Source organism: Theobroma cacao, chromosome 9 (genome assembly GCF_053813885.1).
Source record: "Theobroma cacao isolate CCN51 chromosome 9, ASM5381388v1, whole genome shotgun sequence".
In the NCBI taxonomy this organism is placed as follows: domain Eukaryota; kingdom Viridiplantae; phylum Streptophyta; class Magnoliopsida; order Malvales; family Malvaceae; genus Theobroma; species Theobroma cacao.
In genome coordinates, this window is record NC_142647.1 from 50187230 (window position 1) to 50204829 (window position 17600).

General features: G+C 36.3%; 3 protein-coding genes across 3 annotated transcripts; 2 read left to right on the forward strand and 1 right to left on the reverse strand.

The window, feature by feature from the left end:
* The first annotated feature begins 824 nt into the window (after nucleotides 1-824).
* LOC18591061 (Major facilitator superfamily protein) lies at nucleotides 825-2917 on the forward strand. Its single transcript, XM_007016974.3, has 2 exons — nucleotides 825-2080; nucleotides 2328-2917. The coding sequence occupies exons 1-2, from the start codon at nucleotides 864-866 to the stop codon at nucleotides 2749-2751; spliced, it is 1641 nt and encodes a 546-aa protein (XP_007017036.3). The 5' UTR covers nucleotides 825-863; the 3' UTR covers nucleotides 2752-2917.
* An 8873-nt stretch (nucleotides 2918-11790) lies between these two features.
* On the forward strand, nucleotides 11791-13787 carry LOC18591063 (uncharacterized). The gene is made up of 4 exons (XM_007016977.3): nucleotides 11791-11977; nucleotides 12746-12871; nucleotides 12972-13145; nucleotides 13345-13787. The coding sequence occupies exons 1-4, from the start codon at nucleotides 11891-11893 to the stop codon at nucleotides 13447-13449; spliced, it is 492 nt and encodes a 163-aa protein (XP_007017039.2). The 5' UTR covers nucleotides 11791-11890; the 3' UTR covers nucleotides 13450-13787.
* A 266-nt stretch (nucleotides 13788-14053) lies between these two features.
* On the reverse strand, nucleotides 14054-17492 carry LOC18591064 (Pseudouridine synthase family protein). The gene is made up of 7 exons (XM_007016978.3): nucleotides 17213-17492; nucleotides 17064-17099; nucleotides 16586-16698; nucleotides 16324-16472; nucleotides 16010-16154; nucleotides 15220-15657; nucleotides 14054-14985 (listed from the first exon to the last, which is right to left on the reverse strand). The coding sequence occupies exons 1-7, from the start codon at nucleotides 17424-17426 to the stop codon at nucleotides 14557-14559; spliced, it is 1524 nt and encodes a 507-aa protein (XP_007017040.3). The 5' UTR covers nucleotides 17427-17492; the 3' UTR covers nucleotides 14054-14556.
* Between the last annotated feature and the right edge of the window lie 108 nt (nucleotides 17493-17600).

Below are 17600 nucleotides of genomic sequence, written 5' to 3' on the forward strand. Positions count from 1 at the left end.
TTTTTCCCACTTAGCTAAAAGGGGGAGATTAAAGCTTGAGATTTCCACAATATATGCAAGGCATGGATTAGGAGGACACATTGAACAGAACAAGTTGCCCTCACCTTTCAGCCTCACTACAGGATGTTCCAAGAAAACTTTCAGCTGATTGGTGATGATGAAATGATCAACACCAGCAGGCGTAATATCTGTCCTGGAGAAGTTCACATTGATTGTTTCCTCCCTTTAAGGTTAACTAGAAAGATTTCTACCGGAAGTGGACCCAATTTTGTGGATGGTTCAAAATAATCATGCTGTGGCCTGCATATGGTTCACGTCTCCTGCACGAATGATTGCTCGCCAATCACCATTGAACTCATCCAATTTTACCATAGAGAACTCTTTTTAGTGCAGATATGAGGATCAATCAAATTGACCCTTTTTACAGATTGATGAGATAAAAATTAGTTGAGTGAACATTAATAGGAATGTGCCAGGTTCTGCAATGGAAGCAGTTTGACTATTTCAAAATTTAACTATATGCCTTCCTTTCTGCATGTTAAATCTATATATCTGGTAAAACTCTCATAGTCAGAAATGTACATCAGTCATTGAACATAACATAGCCATATATAAGAACTGATGTTTCCCTCTGGGTCATTCACCAACACACATCAAATTCATTAATTGCAATTCATAAGATGTGTGGTAGCGATGCAAAAACAACTTCATTTTTGGTGCAGAAGCCACGTCCTCGATTCATTCTCCATCGCCCACGTTACCGATTCCATCTCTCTCCCAATCACTTCACCCTTCCTTTAAATACGCCAATCACTGCCCTACAAAAGTCATTTTTTCAGTTTTACAACTCCCTGGCTCTTGCCATGCCGCGAACTGCTCTTCAATGGCTTAGCCTTGTGGGGATCATTTGGCTTCAATCCATAAATGGAACCAACACCAATTTCCCCGCTTACTCATCCCAACTCAAGAACCTCCTCTCTATATCACAAATTCAGCTCAACAATCTTGCCTTCGCCTCTGATGCCGGTAAGCTGTTTGGGTGGCTATCAGGCATTGCAGCCAAGTACTTGCCCATATGGCTAGTCCTTATCCTTGGTTCAGCTGTCGGGTTGATCGGTTATGGACTGCAATATCTCTTCCTGATAGGCCGTATCTCCAACTTGCCTTATGGTCTCATTTTCTTCCTCACTATTCTAGCAGGAAATAGCATTTGCTGGATCAACACCGTTTCTTACCTAGTTATTATTAGAAACTTTCCTCTGGACCGTCAACTCGCCATAGGATTGACAGGTAGCTACCTAGGATTAAGTGCCAAAATCTACACAGATATTGTGGATGTTGTCGTCCCTTCGTCACTCGTCCAGAGAGCAAGAGCCTATCTTTTTCTTAGCTCTGTCTTACCATTCACAGTTAGTATCATAGCCGCACCAGTAGTTAGAGTTATTAATGTTGGAAAGACCAAGAGGACCAAAGTTGCGCTCATATTGATTCTTGTCATAACAGTAGCCACAGGAGTCTTTGCTGTCATGGGCAGCTTGGGATCAGCATCAAGCTGGTTATCACCATTTACTAGCTTAGTTGGTATTGTAGCGTTGCTATTAGCCCCACTTCTAATTCCTCTAGGACAGCAAATCAGGCAACTGATTGTAGCAAGATTGGGATATAACAGAGCGGAAAAAGTTTATGTAGAGGAGAATGTTTCCATGGAGAAAATGGAGAGAGGGGTGAAAGAGACAGAAAGCGTAAGCGAAACAAGAGAGAACACTTTTGAGTTAAGTTTTAGGGAAAACATCAGAGAAACTGATGAGTTAAGTGAAAGTGGAGATGATGACATAAGTGAAACAAAAGAGATCAGTGTGAAAGAGGAGATCGGTGTGAAGTTGATGGTAAGGAGATTGAATTTTTGGTTGTATTTCTTTGTTTATCTTTTTGGTATTACACTTGGGCTGGTGTTCTTCAACAACTTGGGACAAATAGCTGAATCTCGTGGATGTTCACCTTCTGCCCTAGTTTCATTATCTTCTTCATTTGGTTTCTTTGGCCGTCTCATTCCATCTCTTCTGGATTACTTCTTCTCAAGGTAAAATAATCCCAACTTCCCTACGGTAACTTTCTTTTTTGTCTTCACTTTCATATTGCATGGTTGTCACATGGCAATTGGGCTCCAGCGACAGGCTCTTTAAAGCAAAATATGCCAATCTGCTGATGCATTGAAGGAGCCTATTAATGAATTGGACAACCGTTCAGTAATTATCTCCTTTTCTTTCTGATAAAATGCAATGCCCAATAGATTAAAAACCTTCTAAATTACTTTGAATTTTTTTCAGGAGAAAATACATGATACCAAGAACTGCTTTTTTGGTAGCATTAATGGTCCCAACAGGAGGAGCTTTCTTCTTACTTCTCAGCACCAACAACGTCTCTCTTTACATCAGCACCGCCATCATAGGAGCTTGTACAGGAGCAATCACTTCCATTTCCGTACCTCTAACTACAGAGCTCTTCGGGACAAAAAATTTCGCCGTGAACCATAACGTTGTGGTGGTGAACATCCCCATTGGGTCCTTGCTCTTTGGCTACCTAGCAGCTCTTGTTTACCGCAAGGAAGAAAATGCAGATGGGAAATGCGTCGGCACGGAATGCTACGGAAAGACCTTCATTTTATGGGGTTCACTTGGTTTTCTTGGGACCTTCCTGGCATTCATCCTTTACGCTCGTACCCGAAAATTTTACAGCTCACAAAGATCATAGGAAAACCAATTACCGAAGGTAATTACGTACGTATATAGGAAAGCCTTGTTAGAAACTAGTATACTATATGGTGATGACTTAAAAACTCTTTTACGCACTTACATATTTGACAAATCAATTCTTGAAACTTATTTATAATGATTCAGGAATCCATATTTATGGTTAATTAGTTTCGTGAAGAGAACTTTGCAGGTCAATTTTTTTTATATTTATTTTTTCATGTTATTGATATGGAAATATCGTGTTATTCGTGCAGATAAGGAATTTGAAAATCATACAATCAAAGTAAGAGTTCTATAATCAGATCATCACAAAAATGGCGTAAAAATATTTGTTAACCTATTTGCATTGAATTCATCTCTTTAAGAATACACGGAAAAGATAGACCACCTATGTCGTATGTTCCAATAATAATGGTTGCTTAGGACAAGTAACTAGTCTGTTATAATAAATATTGATGCCCTATGGCTCTGATGAAAAAGCAGGTCGGGTCCTTTGGCAATTTGTCTTTAGCCAACGGCCACGGACTGCTCAATTATTTGGAGGCTATTTGCAGGGAGTAAAAGAACAAAAGAATAGAATGTTGAAACTTGACCTGATTCAAGCTGACCACATTCCGATTACTGCTCTCCAGTCCTAGCTGGGGAATTTCTTTTCCTCTTCCATGTCAAATGATCATGAACAAAACAAGGGGAAATTAATTAATGAAGGGTCGGCCTTTGGAAGGAATGTGATCCATGATGAGTATCCAAAGGAACAGGAAAACATGGAAAAAGTGAGTCTAGACTCGTCCAATTTCAAATGATAAAAATAAAGAAACATTAGACCATATATGTTTGTCATTTTCGAAACAAGTGGGTGAAGAGAAATAGAGTTATGGTTTGAAAACTCAGTCCCATGATTTTTTTCATTTGTGAGTAACATGCTTCTAATATGTCATCTAAATTATTACAGGAAATTCAAACCGATATGATTGATTTTGATTAACCAATTATAACAAAGCTTATGATATCTTAAAAAGAGATGAGTACAACATAAAATGATTCAACGCACTAGATCATAACATATAACCACATGACACGAGCAATTACTGTACTTGTCATCATACGTGTCGAATCTATCCATTCTTAACTCTACAAATAATTAGCTAATGAGTTTGTTTCTCTACAACAGTGAATTTTCTTATTATTTTTTTGTCAATTTATCGATTTCATTAAAAATTTACCATTTAATTATTTCATAATCACAAACTCTATATGTACATTCGAAATAACATTACCAAAGTCTTAAATACAATCATATTATATATTACATGATTATAAAATTATATAAATAAACGTGAGATTCCATTATTGTTATATGATAAAATACAATGATTTTATGATTTATCATAATATTTTATACGTGATGATAAGAAACGAGTAATTCTGGTTAGATATCTTCAGGTAGTGCAGTGCAGTGCAGGATGACGTAGAGCTATACTCACCTCATATTTAACTTAGCCATCATTCAGGACTTTCCATTTGTGGGAAAGGGATGAACATCTTTCAAGTGTGAGCATGGCATGCATGGGAAAAGATGGAAATAGTGCCCATTTTCCCCTTCCTTTAGATTGCTAACTATCATTGAATTATAAATTTCAAGCAATCATAACTTTGATATTAATACCTAAAGAATGAAGAATTGTGGAGATAGGTAGGCAGGAATTGGGGTTATGACATCTTGTAATTTTTCCTGGAAAAAGAAAACAGAGAGAGTTCCCAAATAATGGCATGATCACAGGGCAAAAAAGGGTTGGTAAAAGATTGTTCGAAGGATTACCCAAATTAAAAGGGAGAAGGATGTGCCTTGGCTTGCGCTGTATCATCACATGCATGCATGCCCGCTTTGACAAATTGACACTTGGTTTCAAGTAACATCAACAGTTGAGTCAGGTCCAGTAAGTTCTGTTAGTCTTTTTGCAGAGAGAAAACGTGGGTCCCGACCTGGTTGAAACTCGATATCCAAAGCCAACTGGGAAGCTAGATAGAGAGACGTATGGATAAAAATTTCATCCCTCTAGGGTGTCAGTCTTCAATCTGCTTCTGGCTTAAAGATACAGACCCACTGATGCAAGACTGACGTTGGCATTTGCTCATTCTCATCACTTAATTGGGTTGGACAGGCCCTCTACTTTCTAACCCGATGAACATGGTCCATTTCTTGATGTATTTCTCTATATAATCATGTATTTTCTTCATGATAGCTAGCTAGGTGCACCTCTCGTCATAAATAGCTGCATCGATGTCGATATTCTTGCCTTGTCCCTTTCATTTTTACCTTTTTCATTTCATGTTGAATTTGGGCATTCACCTTTAGAGATTATCTCAGACTTGAATGAAGCTTATATCATATATAATTAAAGCCCAGAAGAGAGGGATTGATCCGTGATCTCTTCTTAATAGAGCTGACGGGGGTTTATATTACTAAGCCAGCCAAGCCACTCAAAGATATTAATCACTCTGTGGCTCAAAACTATGCCACATATTTGACATTACTGTTCAAGCAATTGATTGTTAATAAAGGGGTTCAATTCTCTGCCTCCCTCTCTTTATTCTCTCAAAAAGAAAACACAATAATTAGAAATACAAAAAGAGATAGATGTATATATGTATATACGATTCTGGTTCAAAATGAAAACCTGATTCTCGACCCCTTTCCAATGCTAACGTTTGGCTGAGTTATTTTTGACATCTTAAATTTTTATTTTTATCCCAAACATCAATTAATAGAGTTTAGAATTTTGTATAGTTAACTTTATGAAATGTAATCAATGAGATGTTGACCAATATTAAATTCCCGTCTTTTCGGTTGAGTCTTAATCTGTAGGCAAAAAACCGAGCAATTCCATGCTTTCTTTCCACAATACTAGGAAATTTTTAACAATTTTGAAATGCAAATAAGTTTTTTATAATAAGAAAAAAACATGAGGATTCAAATTTAAAGAAATATTTATTTAAATTCCATGAAAACTCCAAAAATCTATGAAAATATCTTTTTCTCCGGGCCAATTATATTGTTTTCTGACGTACCAATCACCTTTTAAATGAAATTGATTCCATTCTAGGTGGATCATCATCATTAATTTTTTGTTGGATCCTGAATATTTAGGTGCCGCAAATAATTCAAAACATGGGATGAACACATTACATAAAGTGAAAATAAAAGAGAAACAACAACAACAACAACAGGAAAGCAGCCACAAAAGAAGCCTGAAACATATATGAATGTGAATATATTCTCTACCAAGTCAAACAAAAGCAGCGAATGACATCCAAAAACCCGCACAAGGTCACTTTCGCAATAATAAAGAATATTGATTTTCAACCACTTGAATCCAGAGCTAAAGCTTGCATGGCTACCACCCATTCTGCTCAACTCCCTTTGTAACATGGGGTTGCTAGCTAGCTAGCTTCTGCAGTATTTTGATCATTTTCAGCCTCTTTTATTAGGCTTTTTAGTTCTTCAAGGTGCCGCCCAACATATGCTTTTAGTCATGCAATCGGCAGTTCATTGGAATTTAATGCATTCATTGTAAAACCCCTACTTTTTTCAACTCTTTCTGACGTTAGTATCCATGCATGGAAAGGTAGAAGGGAAATCTTTGTTTTATGGAGGCCCAACCTAGCCTGAGTGCATCGTATCCCACAAGCAAAAATGGGTGTCCATCGGTTCAGGTTTAGGTGAAGATACAGCTCTGGTTGGCCACTATCTATCGCAGGCCCAGATAAATGTCTGTTTCCTGCAGACTCAAGGGCCTAACGAATTCGCTTAGTTTCATTTTCTTTTTTCAAGTTCTTTTAACTTAAAACTTGACAAACCCTATGCTGTAATAGAATAAATCTAGCAGTTTCTCACGATCTGAATCTAAACCACCAATTGGAATAAGGTGTTACAGCTCACTTGCGTTTCGTCTAGACTATAGTGCAGTATATGTCATGCTGGTTTCGAAACGAAAACATGGTAGCAACTGAACTATATATCTTTCCAGGAATGAAAGCATGTCCATTAATTTCTTTTTTATTTCTCTGGGGAAAGAAAAAGTTCACGGTTTATGCTGATCTCATTGCTAGGAGGCAAAGTTAATTCAAGCTGGCATCTGCGAAGAACAAAGTTTTACAGCAATACCATATACATAGAGACAGAACGTCCCAAGAGTGAATGAAACGCTTAATCGACACATAACACCCAAAGCTTTAACAAATAAACGACCCATAGCCTCCAAAAACCCTTTTTAAAACCCAAGAATCTACCACGTCAAGACATCAGCTACCAATTAGCAAAACAGTTCCATGAATACGAGTTATTGATCTGTTGTAACTTGCTTTAATGCTACTTTCCTTTGTTTTTTTTTTTTTTTTTTTGTGGGTTATCATTACAAATGCTCTGATTTTAAAGTCGTGGGGCATGCAGTGGGGTTAATCAATTGTTATTCCTATGAAAATGCATGTTATGTTTAACATTAAATGGTAAGGGGAATTACCCTTTTTCTCTACTTTCTTACATGATTCTAAATGGGATCTTCTTGTCTTTTGTCTTTGGTGATTATCTTACTGCCCCAAGATACCTTGGAACGTAGATGACAAAAACTTGCTCGAAGCAGAACAAGGAATGTCAGAATAATAATTATTATTATTTATTTATTTAAATACTGGATTGTCACGAGAATCACACATTCAGAACCAGGATTCCACAGTAATCTTGGACTGACACTTCCATATCAGCAAATCCTTGGAATTATCTGTTAATTAGTTTTTGTAATTGTCAAATAAGTGACTCATGATTAATTTGTTGCTACTATAACAATTAAACATTTTTAATTGGTTATCTGACTATTAATTATATATTACAAGGTAATTGTTAAAAATTAAAATCCTTACCGTCTTGATATATATATATATATATTGATTTTATTACTCTTATACTTATACATAGACATAAGATAGACGAGTAAGGCAAAGGCCTGAAGACTCTGAAGAATTCAGGAATGCACGTGCTTCAGCCCAAATAATTCAAAGCCAAAAAGAGACAGAGAACTGGGGGAAAATAGTTAAATGACTACTAGTTTAATGGAATTTAGGCTCACATCAAGTTGGCGAGATCACATCAATTCAATTTCTAGATGTGTTGTCCATGGAAATTTTTTGGTTTTTGCTTACTACTGTGGATGTTTCTTGTATTTTTCTACATTGGAATTATCATCCCTTTGTTGTGATAAACATCAAGTCTTCTTCAAACTACAAATGATTATATATTAAAATAATTTTTCAATTATTGAGTCACATGTTTTTGCACTGTCCACCCCATGCATTGCCTATGATTCTAATATTTTCAGGGCAAAAATTTAAAAAAGAAGAAGAAGAAGATGTATTTGATTAAGTACTTGTCATGTATTGTATACATAGGGTTTTGGATGGCCTTTTTTGGGTTATAATTTGCCAATGAAAATGCAAAGATTGACAAATATTAGTTTGATTATATAGATAGATATATAGGTATATTATTCACGGTGTCTGCATATATAGATATATATATATAGGTATATTTTATATTAAAATTGGAATTTTTTACAATATAAAAAATAAATTTATAATATAGAAAAAATTGAAAAAAGACTTTATTTTGAGATATCTTAAGAAGGAAGGTGGACAAAGAACCTCAGACTGATGGAGTATATACCTTTGTCATGGTATTTTGAGATGTTGATTTAAATGATTTAATTTTATGAATATATATAGTACTGTTAATTTATGATCTTGTGATACTTTCAATCACATAGAAATTATATTGTTTTAAATTTGATTCTCACCTAATCCAATTGGATTTATTATAAATAATTGACTTTGTAATAATTATTAGTACATCTAATTATTATTGTGCAATCTTTCAAATTTAGAAATTGACTTTACTTATTTGTAATTACTATTAACAAATGAATTGACTTTAATATTATTTTAAACAGGCATATTGGGAGACATTGATTTGGTTTATAATTTGGAACTCGAACCTGCAAATATCGAAAATTTTAAATTCTGATTGTCAAGATGTTATTTATCATATAATATTCATTGAGATTATCAACATTTGTGACGGTGTTAATCAAATTTAAAAGAAAAAAATTAGAAATTAGAAAAAAGATCAAATTAAATAATATTTAATCTCATGTTGGGACTGTTTAGTGTTTAGTTGGCAAACTCTAAAATTAGACCCTAAACTGTATGTTAATTAGGGACATGGAGGGAGCAAGGAAATGTGGATTTTGTTTGGTTGTAATCATTAATAAAAATGGGGTTTTTCATGCATGTGAATTCATGGTTACATGATTTTGTCCATGTTGGGTGCAGACAATAATCTCCAAGGATGCCAAATGAGCTAGCAGTAAAATCACCCACCTAACCTTCCACAAATACTCAAATTAAGGTGTGTTTATGTTATCAACTCTTAATTTTGACATGGTAATATGAAATAATAGGACATTGAGCAAATTAATTAATTATTTGCTTATTCAAGTTGAAGATTTATCATATAAATTAATCGCTAGATTTCAAAAAGAAAAATACAAATTGTTATATTTTGTTTTTTTAATCTTGGTTCTTTCGATAAATGTACAACGATGTTAAAAGGAGGAGCGGATTCGAATCTTAAAAAATCATGGATCAAAATATTAGTTCTACTGTGATGAAATTTCATTGTTTCAATAGGGTTTCTCTTTTACATTTTTTCTTTGAGCTACAAAAGAAAAATTTAAAAGAAGTAAAATGTTTAAATTTATCAAACTAAAAATGTATAATGAAATCATTTTTACATTTCTCTGTTACAATAGGAGATAGAAATCATTACTTTTGTGAATTCTTGTTTTTATCAACCCATCTATAATGAAATTTATCTCTCTAAAAATGTATTTGATAGATAAACCCGGGAATGCTTCCTTTATACATATAGAAGGAAAAGTTTAACATAGAGGGAAAATATTCTCCTCGAAATCCATATGTGTAACCCTGTCGTGGTAGAGGGCTCCAACATATATACTGGGGATGAAGGAGAGTTGGTCTGCAAATATAATGGAGGTCAATTGAAATCTACACGTCATCGAGAATCAAAACCGGCAACATAACTCAGCCGCACTTGCAATGTTACAACGTTAACATTTTGTCACTTGTGTTTTCTTTTCTTGTAGTTTTGTTTCAAGAAATTCTTTTATTATTGCAGACGAACAAGAAGAATCGGTCTCTCTTTTCCATTCTTCAAACCCATCGATCTCTTTCTGGATGAGGATCTCTTCCAGGTTTTTTCTTGTCGCTGCTTCAGTGGTTGTTGAGGAAACCTCTCATGGCTGCTTAAATTAAGCTGGATATGTGAATGATGGATTTGACCACCTGTTAGAAGTTAGGCCTGTAGAACCGGCACTTGTTCATCCTGGGGGAACTGGGCTGGGAAATGAAATCAAATTTGACCAAAATAGTCCCCCAAAAAATTTCATTGATCTCCGAATGTCAGAAATTAAGCATGGGGGCTGCTAGAGGCCAAACCACTAAACATCCAGGTACATCAATAATGTGGAATCATCTGTTGGGTGGAGGGGGAGGGGCGGAGTGTCTTGATGATTACGATATACTTCGACTCCCTGCAGGCTTTTTCAGTGTAGAGTTGCATTCTCCTGGCTGTTAGGTAATGTATGTTTTAAAGGTGATCTGACAGCAACACCTTCTTTTGCAAGAACATATACAATTTAATGCAAATGTACGCAATGATATGGTCTCAACAGCACCCATCACTCATCATATATAGTTGGAAACCACGATCATTTTTAGTTTCTTTTTTGTTTTAAAAATGGATGATTGTCATGGTTTGTGAATTGGTGTCACTATACTGCTTGTCCAGCTAGATATAGGGCATCAAAAGTCATCTTTTCTACAGGACAATTTTTCTGCATGACCTGAAAACACAAATTACGTACTAGCTTGTTTTTGATTATGGGGAATTGAGACCATTTCCAAGTTGCCCTTTCTTTTAAACCAGAACCAAATGGTTCTGCAAAGATAGGAAACCAAGGGTGGAGGAGAGAGAAGGGGATTAAAAGAGAGAGAGAGAGAGAGAGAGAGAGAGACATTATCCTCCCCGTGAGGAAAGCTTGGAGGCATTCACAATACACAATTTGGAACATGCTTTGACGCTTCCTTTGCGACTTTCGATGGTGTCCCAATCACGAGCAGATTCCTTCCAGGCTTTCTCTCACGTTAACCCCACCACCACCACCCAACTCTTACTCTCTATATGTACTCTATATACTGATGATCCATGATGTGAATTATACATGCCTTCCAATCTGATCCATGCAAAACATTGTTTTCCAATTCCCAACAGTTTCCACTTTCCACCATGTCCCCTTCTCTTACTGCTATTCTCCTTTCAAAACCCCCCAATGTTATATCTCCATTTTGAAAGCGACTATTAAGTACTACAGATTTCAGTTGTTTGTAACTCTGATTGTCCTGAATATCAAAATAAATTTTATTTAAAATATTCTTGTATATTAAAGCAAAAATTAACTTTTACATTAATATTAACTTTGTATTGTAAAAGTTAATGTGTCTGAGTGGCAAATCAACACGCATTTGATGAAAGTTAGAAGGAAACAGTTAATTGGTTGCACTTCGAGCAGCATAGCTAATGCAGATTTAACCTTGTAAAATATTTCATCCTAATCACCATTTTCTCTGAACTACTACTCCATTATAATTGCACAGTGAACTGATTAGCTAGGGCTAGGACACAATCTCAAATTTCGAAGGTGTAATTTGAAAACTTGGGTAACTTTGAACTTCTTCATTCTTCGTGTGAGGAGTGAAAAACTACACCAAGATGGAGGTTTTAACGTTTTGGTAAGGTACTGTACAGGGAGGGTTTATTGGCTTAGTACCTTTAACCCACTTTTATTTAGTGATAAAACTAGTGGTATCTTAATCTGGGGTCACAGTACCATAAAGCTGGGCTCTTCACTTTCATCCCTATATAAGCAGCGACTACATATCAAACTGGAAAGAAGAGAGAAAAGAAAGAGCTGGAGAGAGAGAGAGAGAGAGCGAGAGAGAGAGAGAGGATGAAGAAAATGGTTTCTAGAGAGCGCAAGAGGGCTGCTAGCTATAAGAAGCTGCAAATGCTTCGTTCCATCACTAACTCCCATGCGGTAATTCCCTAAATGCCTGCAACTGCCTTGTCCTTTTTGCTTGCTTATCACCCTGTTTTCTCCTACGGCATCGATTTAGATAAGCCTGCTTTGTTACATGATACAGAAAATAATTGCCTGCGCAGAAAGATGCCAGCTTCATCATCATCACCCCCAGCTTTATCCTGGATCCAGTTTCTGTCTAGACATCCATTCCCTTATCATTTGGTTTTTGGTTGATATATACTTGATAGGGAGAATGGAGAGGATAGGAAGAGTGGAAAATTTTTCAATCGAATGCTGATGCTTAATTAAATATAGGTAGCTTGGTTATGAAATCATTACTTAGATTAAGAAAGTTGCCTTCCTTCTTCCTTTCTATCCTGGTTCCTATCAAGCAAAGCCTTACTTAGTCTCTCAAACTTAATTATTCCTACTTATTTTTGCTACTAGTTCTCTCATATATAAAGGAAAATTTTCCTGACATGTAGACATTATTCTAATTTAGATTTTGACTATTTATTCAAATCCCAAAATTCTTAAATGCATAACATGAAAAATACTGTATTTCCGACATTGATTGAAGAGATTCTATAGCATATACAAGTATGGATCAGCTTAATTTCCTGGAGGGAACACCTGTAGATATTGGTTCCATGGTTTCTTCCTTTCAAGTTTTCTCCCACTTTTGAATCCTAATTTCCATAGGAACAGAAAGATCAAATTGAAAAAGAGTGCTTCGAGTTGTATGTCAATCGTATAGCCTTGACGTTGTGTTTATCTCTGCAGCAAGGTAAAACCTCAATCATATTGGATGCAACGAAGTACATAGAAGAACTGAAGGAAAGGGTTGAAAGAATTAAGCAAGACATCGCTATGGCACAAAACTCCACTTGCCAGAACAGTTTTCCTGTGGTAATCAAAGTTGTCTTCGTCCTGTTCATGTTCTAGTTTTTTCTCAGGTATAAAATAAATAGTAGTAACATTTTCAATTTTCCATATGGATATGTATCAGCAACTATGGGTTGAAGCTCAGGACAAAGGTTTTCTAATCAAGGTGTTCAGCGAAAGAAGTTGTCGCGGTTTGCTTGTATTCATATTGGAAGCCTTCCAGGAGCTGGGTCTTGATGTCCTCCAAGCTAGGGTTTCTTGTTCAGAATGTTTTCTTTTAGAGGCAGTTGGAGTAAAAGTGAGATCACCATACAAATATATAGTCACACGTACACAAACGCATGCGTGCATCTCTTTCTTTATTGATCTTTTTCTGTCTCACAGCACGCAAGCACTCGGTCATAAAATAAGTTTCTCAATCATGCAGAAATTCGAGTTTTCCCTGTGTCTGACCTTTATGTTACAAAGTAATTATGCAAACAAGTTTGTGTTTGCAGGATGACGAAGGATCATCGGAGTGCTTATTAGATGCTTCAGAGGTTAAACGAGCAGTATCACACGCTATCCAAAACTGGAGTGCTGAAGTTAACGAGCAGCAATGATGAAGCAAAGCTCATTATCTTAAATTATATTCATTTTGTTTTTGTCACTGGTTCTTTCTTTCTTTCCATCAATCCAGTCTCCCTTTTCTATATCTCATCAGATTCTTAGTGGCTGGTTAGATAAGTTCCAAGTTCTTGCCTAGCATTAACCATCGGTGTTCTGCAATATGTCTTCTAGAGTACATCATGTGATCTAGATGATCGCCAATTTGGCAGAGAAATCGAAAGACTAGACGTGCAATATATGGACTATGTAAAACATGTGATTTGAGTCTGTTTTTATGCGGCAGGAGAAAATAATGGCGTCAATAGAAAATTCTGTAATTTGTTTTATCCAAGTGATCGTGATCACCTTGTTTCCCTTTGAGCTAGGTAACTTCTAAACGCACCATTGCCTACATGCACAATTTCAGGGACCAGAGAAGTGTATTAGTACTTTGACGTAGGCAGAATGTTGCCTTCCTTAAATGATTATGAATTATGATGATGATGGTGATGATATATCTTCACGATTCAAGAAGTGCAAAAGTTGGCTGTAAGACGAGCGCTGTAAGAAATGGCCAAAATAAAAGTTGACTAGCATACCTTGGCTTTAATTTTCACATTTGAGTAAAATGTTGAGACAATCACATTATTGAGGTAAAAATCTGCTGCCCAGCTTACTATGGGTAATAGTACAAAAGAATAAAATATACTAAGCATACCAAGTTAAAATAGACAAAAGCATATGCATTCTCCTACCCTAGCAAAATGTAGATGAACCTCGAGATTCTTTTGCCTCAACTTCTGTGACGTTTTCTTCATACATGAATTTGTTAAAAAATGTTTTCTGACAGACCTATTTAACTGCCAGAATTCTAACACCAACACCCCAAACTTTCCGGATTCTGAATTCATCTGATCTGGCAGAGAATCAAATTATGAAGGCCCATTCTCATCATCATGAATACAAGCAAGTGCAAAACAAAATTCAGTAGGATACATTTCTGGTTGTGTCTAGCATAAATGGCAGACATGTTTCCAGGTTTTGAGATGTGGTAAGCTTAGAAATTAGGAGCTTCTGGGAAACAAATTCACGGTCAATCAAGATGAGCATTTGACACTATTTTATTCGCCCACTGCTGATGCAGGAGCTGTTCCATTCAGCAACTTTTCCTTCCACAGCTTCCAAGCAGTCCTGACTTCATCCAACTCTGCATCAGGAACGCTTGTGTTTGCATCTAAATTTTCAACCCATTCTTTCCAGGGAGATTTAGAAGGGTCCAAGAATTTTGAAACTTGTGGCAACAATACAGATCTGTAGAACTTGTCAACTTCCTTGAGGATTTCTTCTGATTCGACCATTGTCAGCATCTCAGGTCTTGTTATATTACTGGGCATCTTTCTCAATATGAATGTGTTCCCCCTCAAAATTAGAACTTCAGATGGAGCAAGTGGTAGGACAATCCGCGAGAACTTGGCTAGTGATAGTGTTAGAATGTCTCTTGGGAATAAATTGCGCTTCACAGCAACAGCAGTACCAACCATTTTGCGGATCTGGTGCAATATACAGTGTTAAAAGTTATAAACTTCGTCAAATAGCTCCCAAAAAGATGCATGCCACCCTAAGCTTTTCTTTAAATTTCTTCTCCAACAAAGAAGCAACCAAATGATGGCATTAACTGCTTTAAACATGTGAGCAAAATGAGAGTAACTCATTTTAAAAAACATAACAAGAAAGGAATATAGAACATATGGATACCTTTTACTTTAATGATTCAAAAGGTTTACCTGATGCAACATGAAAGACTCCCCCCATATGGAAATTTCAATATAATCAAATCCCATTGAGTTCTCCAGCCTTCCACAAGAACAGAGAAAAATTTTTCTAAAGTGGGAAGCTGTTATTCTATCTGTCTCATCAGGTTCATATAGCCATCTTGCTCGAACAACTACATTAGAACTTTGATACTGCAAACTGTTTCCCTGACCATCACAACAGTCAACCCGAGGTTCATCAAAACTGGTGGACTTTTCCTCACTATTTAGTGTAGTTGTTTCCTCAATCCTGGGATCTTCTTCTACATCACTTTCCTCTAACTCAGAAGTTGATGACTCATCATGTGCTTCAGCTCCTTTTGGCACACGACCATTTCTAGCTGTTTGCCTAGGAGGAATTTGTCTTCTGTACTTTGCCCTTTGAGTATAGTTATGGAAAGGGTGTTCGCCCTGAAAAGTATACAAATACCAATGAGCAAGCAATTTCAAGCATTATTTAAACAGATGGCATATACCACCCGAATGAGAATAAACTATGCCCCAAATATTATATGTTAAAACACACCATAATATGGAATCATAAGAGAATACCAAACCAAAAATAAACATCCCTTCATCTGTTATATGATGCAGAAGTAAGTGATTCAAAAACTTAACTGAGATGTTGGTTTTTCAAGTGAAGTCCATTTAGAATGCTCTCCTTAAAGAAAGCAACTAACAATATACCAGGTTATATTAACTTCAATAAAACAAGCAAATGGGACAGCAAGAAGCAAAAAGAGAAAAAGAAAGATATCGATACCTCAAAACAATTTAATATACTGTTGAAGTCTGATATGTGATGGTTAATTTCAGCTTCACTGAAGTGACTTTTTATTCCAATAATTTCAGCTGGTAGGAGGTAAGAATATTTCCGGAGATTACATTCCCTTCTAGGATCAAAACTCCTAGAAAACAGGCACAAATACAGAAAACAAGGGATGGCAAGAAATGAGCATTTACGTAAAATACTGAAGGAAAACTCCAAATAAAATCATCAGAAAATTAGTAAACTTTATTCCAATAGAAATAGCAACTTGATGATAAAAGAAGTAGACAACAGTCTCAAGCTCTCACTTTTGTGAAGGCAATATGCTGAAAACTTTGATACTGTCAGGAAGATAAGAGTTAACGCATTTAGCCAGAGCAATGCCATTAGGGTCTTCCTTCCAGGCATCTTCAGGTATCTCCATTTTTAATGTTATCATTGTTGCCAAAGAGTGAACCTAAAATATTCAGACAGAAGATAGTTTTAGCACCAGCAATCTCACACCAAGCACCAAAACAGGTGTATATATGCACATATAATTGATCAAAGAAATTGTAACAAAAAACTTACTCCTTTATCAGTTCGGCTGCTTCTGGCCCAGGCAATTTTGTGCAGATCACCATAGTTACTATCACGGATTCCTCCAGCCTTGAAAATGGCAGTTTCTAGTTCATTTTCAATGGCTACATTACAGCATTGCAAATTGCAATGCTTTAATTAGTATGTTCACTCCCCATGCTAGCTATAAAGTAATAAAGGCAAAACTGAAAGGCATGGCCTAGTCAACACCTCTACCGGGATTCACAGCAACTAAAATAACAGTGTAAATTTGTAAAGAAATTATCACAAGAACCTCCATGAAAGTTAGCAATTTAAGTTCCAAACTGCAAAAAGGAATTGTCTTTATCTTAAATGCTGCTCTGCTCTAATAACGAATTTGCAGAAACACCAAAGCATAATTGTTTAAAAAAACAAAGGACGCTGAAACAGGAAATTAGAATCAAATGAAGAAAAGGGAAAGAAAAGAAAGTAAGAAGCAGCAGCTTACTAGAAAGCTGGTGTTCATCTCGCTGCACTTGAAGACCTGTTTTTGTCAAGAAAAAAGCACTGGCAATCATAAAAGGAAAACATATTCCAAATAAATTCCGATACTTTAAATTCTTTAAAATAAAAAAGAAAGAAAGGTTGGATATGAACCTCGGTAGTTGGTACCAACGTAGCCGACGCGCATGACGACCTTTTTCTTGCGAAAAGGTTCCCACTTTGGGGAGGCGGGAGGGAGGGGCTGAGCGGTGGAGGAGCTGCAAAGGAATCGTAACTGTATTCTCGGACATGGTAGTTTCAAAGGAGGAGGATTTCGAGTTTTCATGAGCCATGGAGCCAGCGGGGCTCGAAGACAAGAGATGGCCATTGCCTTTTGTTTCTTTTCAGTTCGCCTGTGCGTCTCGCGTGAGAGGGGTCGGACAGTCGAAGCCAAGACAGAGCGGATATGGTGTTTTTCCTTTTTATTATTTCTCCTCCTTTTGCACTAATATCAAAACGGTGTCGTTGGAACTTTCCATCACAAGCTTTCGTTTAAAGAAGC

Bases quoted from the DNA above. Each gene is read 5' to 3' on its own strand.
- LOC18591061 (XM_007016974.3), top strand. From the start codon at position 864: ATGCCGCGAACTGCTCTTCAATGGCTTAGCCTTGTGGGGATCATTTGG. The intron at 2,081-2,327 runs GTAAAATAATCC...AATTTTTTTCAG, and splicing joins CTGGATTACTTCTTCTCAAG to GAGAAAATACATGATACCAA.
- LOC18591063 (XM_007016977.3), top strand. From the start codon at position 11,891: ATGAAGAAAATGGTTTCTAGAGAGCGCAAGAGGGCTGCTAGCTATAAG. The intron at 12,872-12,971 runs GTAATCAAAGTT...GATATGTATCAG, and splicing joins GCCAGAACAGTTTTCCTGTG to CAACTATGGGTTGAAGCTCA. The intron at 13,146-13,344 runs GTGAGATCACCA...TTGTGTTTGCAG, and splicing joins TAGAGGCAGTTGGAGTAAAA to GATGACGAAGGATCATCGGA.
- LOC18591064 (XM_007016978.3), bottom strand. From the start codon at position 17,426: ATGGCCATCTCTTGTCTTCGAGCCCCGCTGGCTCCATGGCTCATGAAA. The intron at 16,473-16,585 runs GTAAGTTTTTTG...TGAATATTTTAG, and splicing joins GCAGCCGAACTGATAAAGGA to GTTCACTCTTTGGCAACAAT. The intron at 16,155-16,323 runs GTGAGAGCTTGA...CCTGTTTTCTAG, and splicing joins AGCATATTGCCTTCACAAAA to GAGTTTTGATCCTAGAAGGG.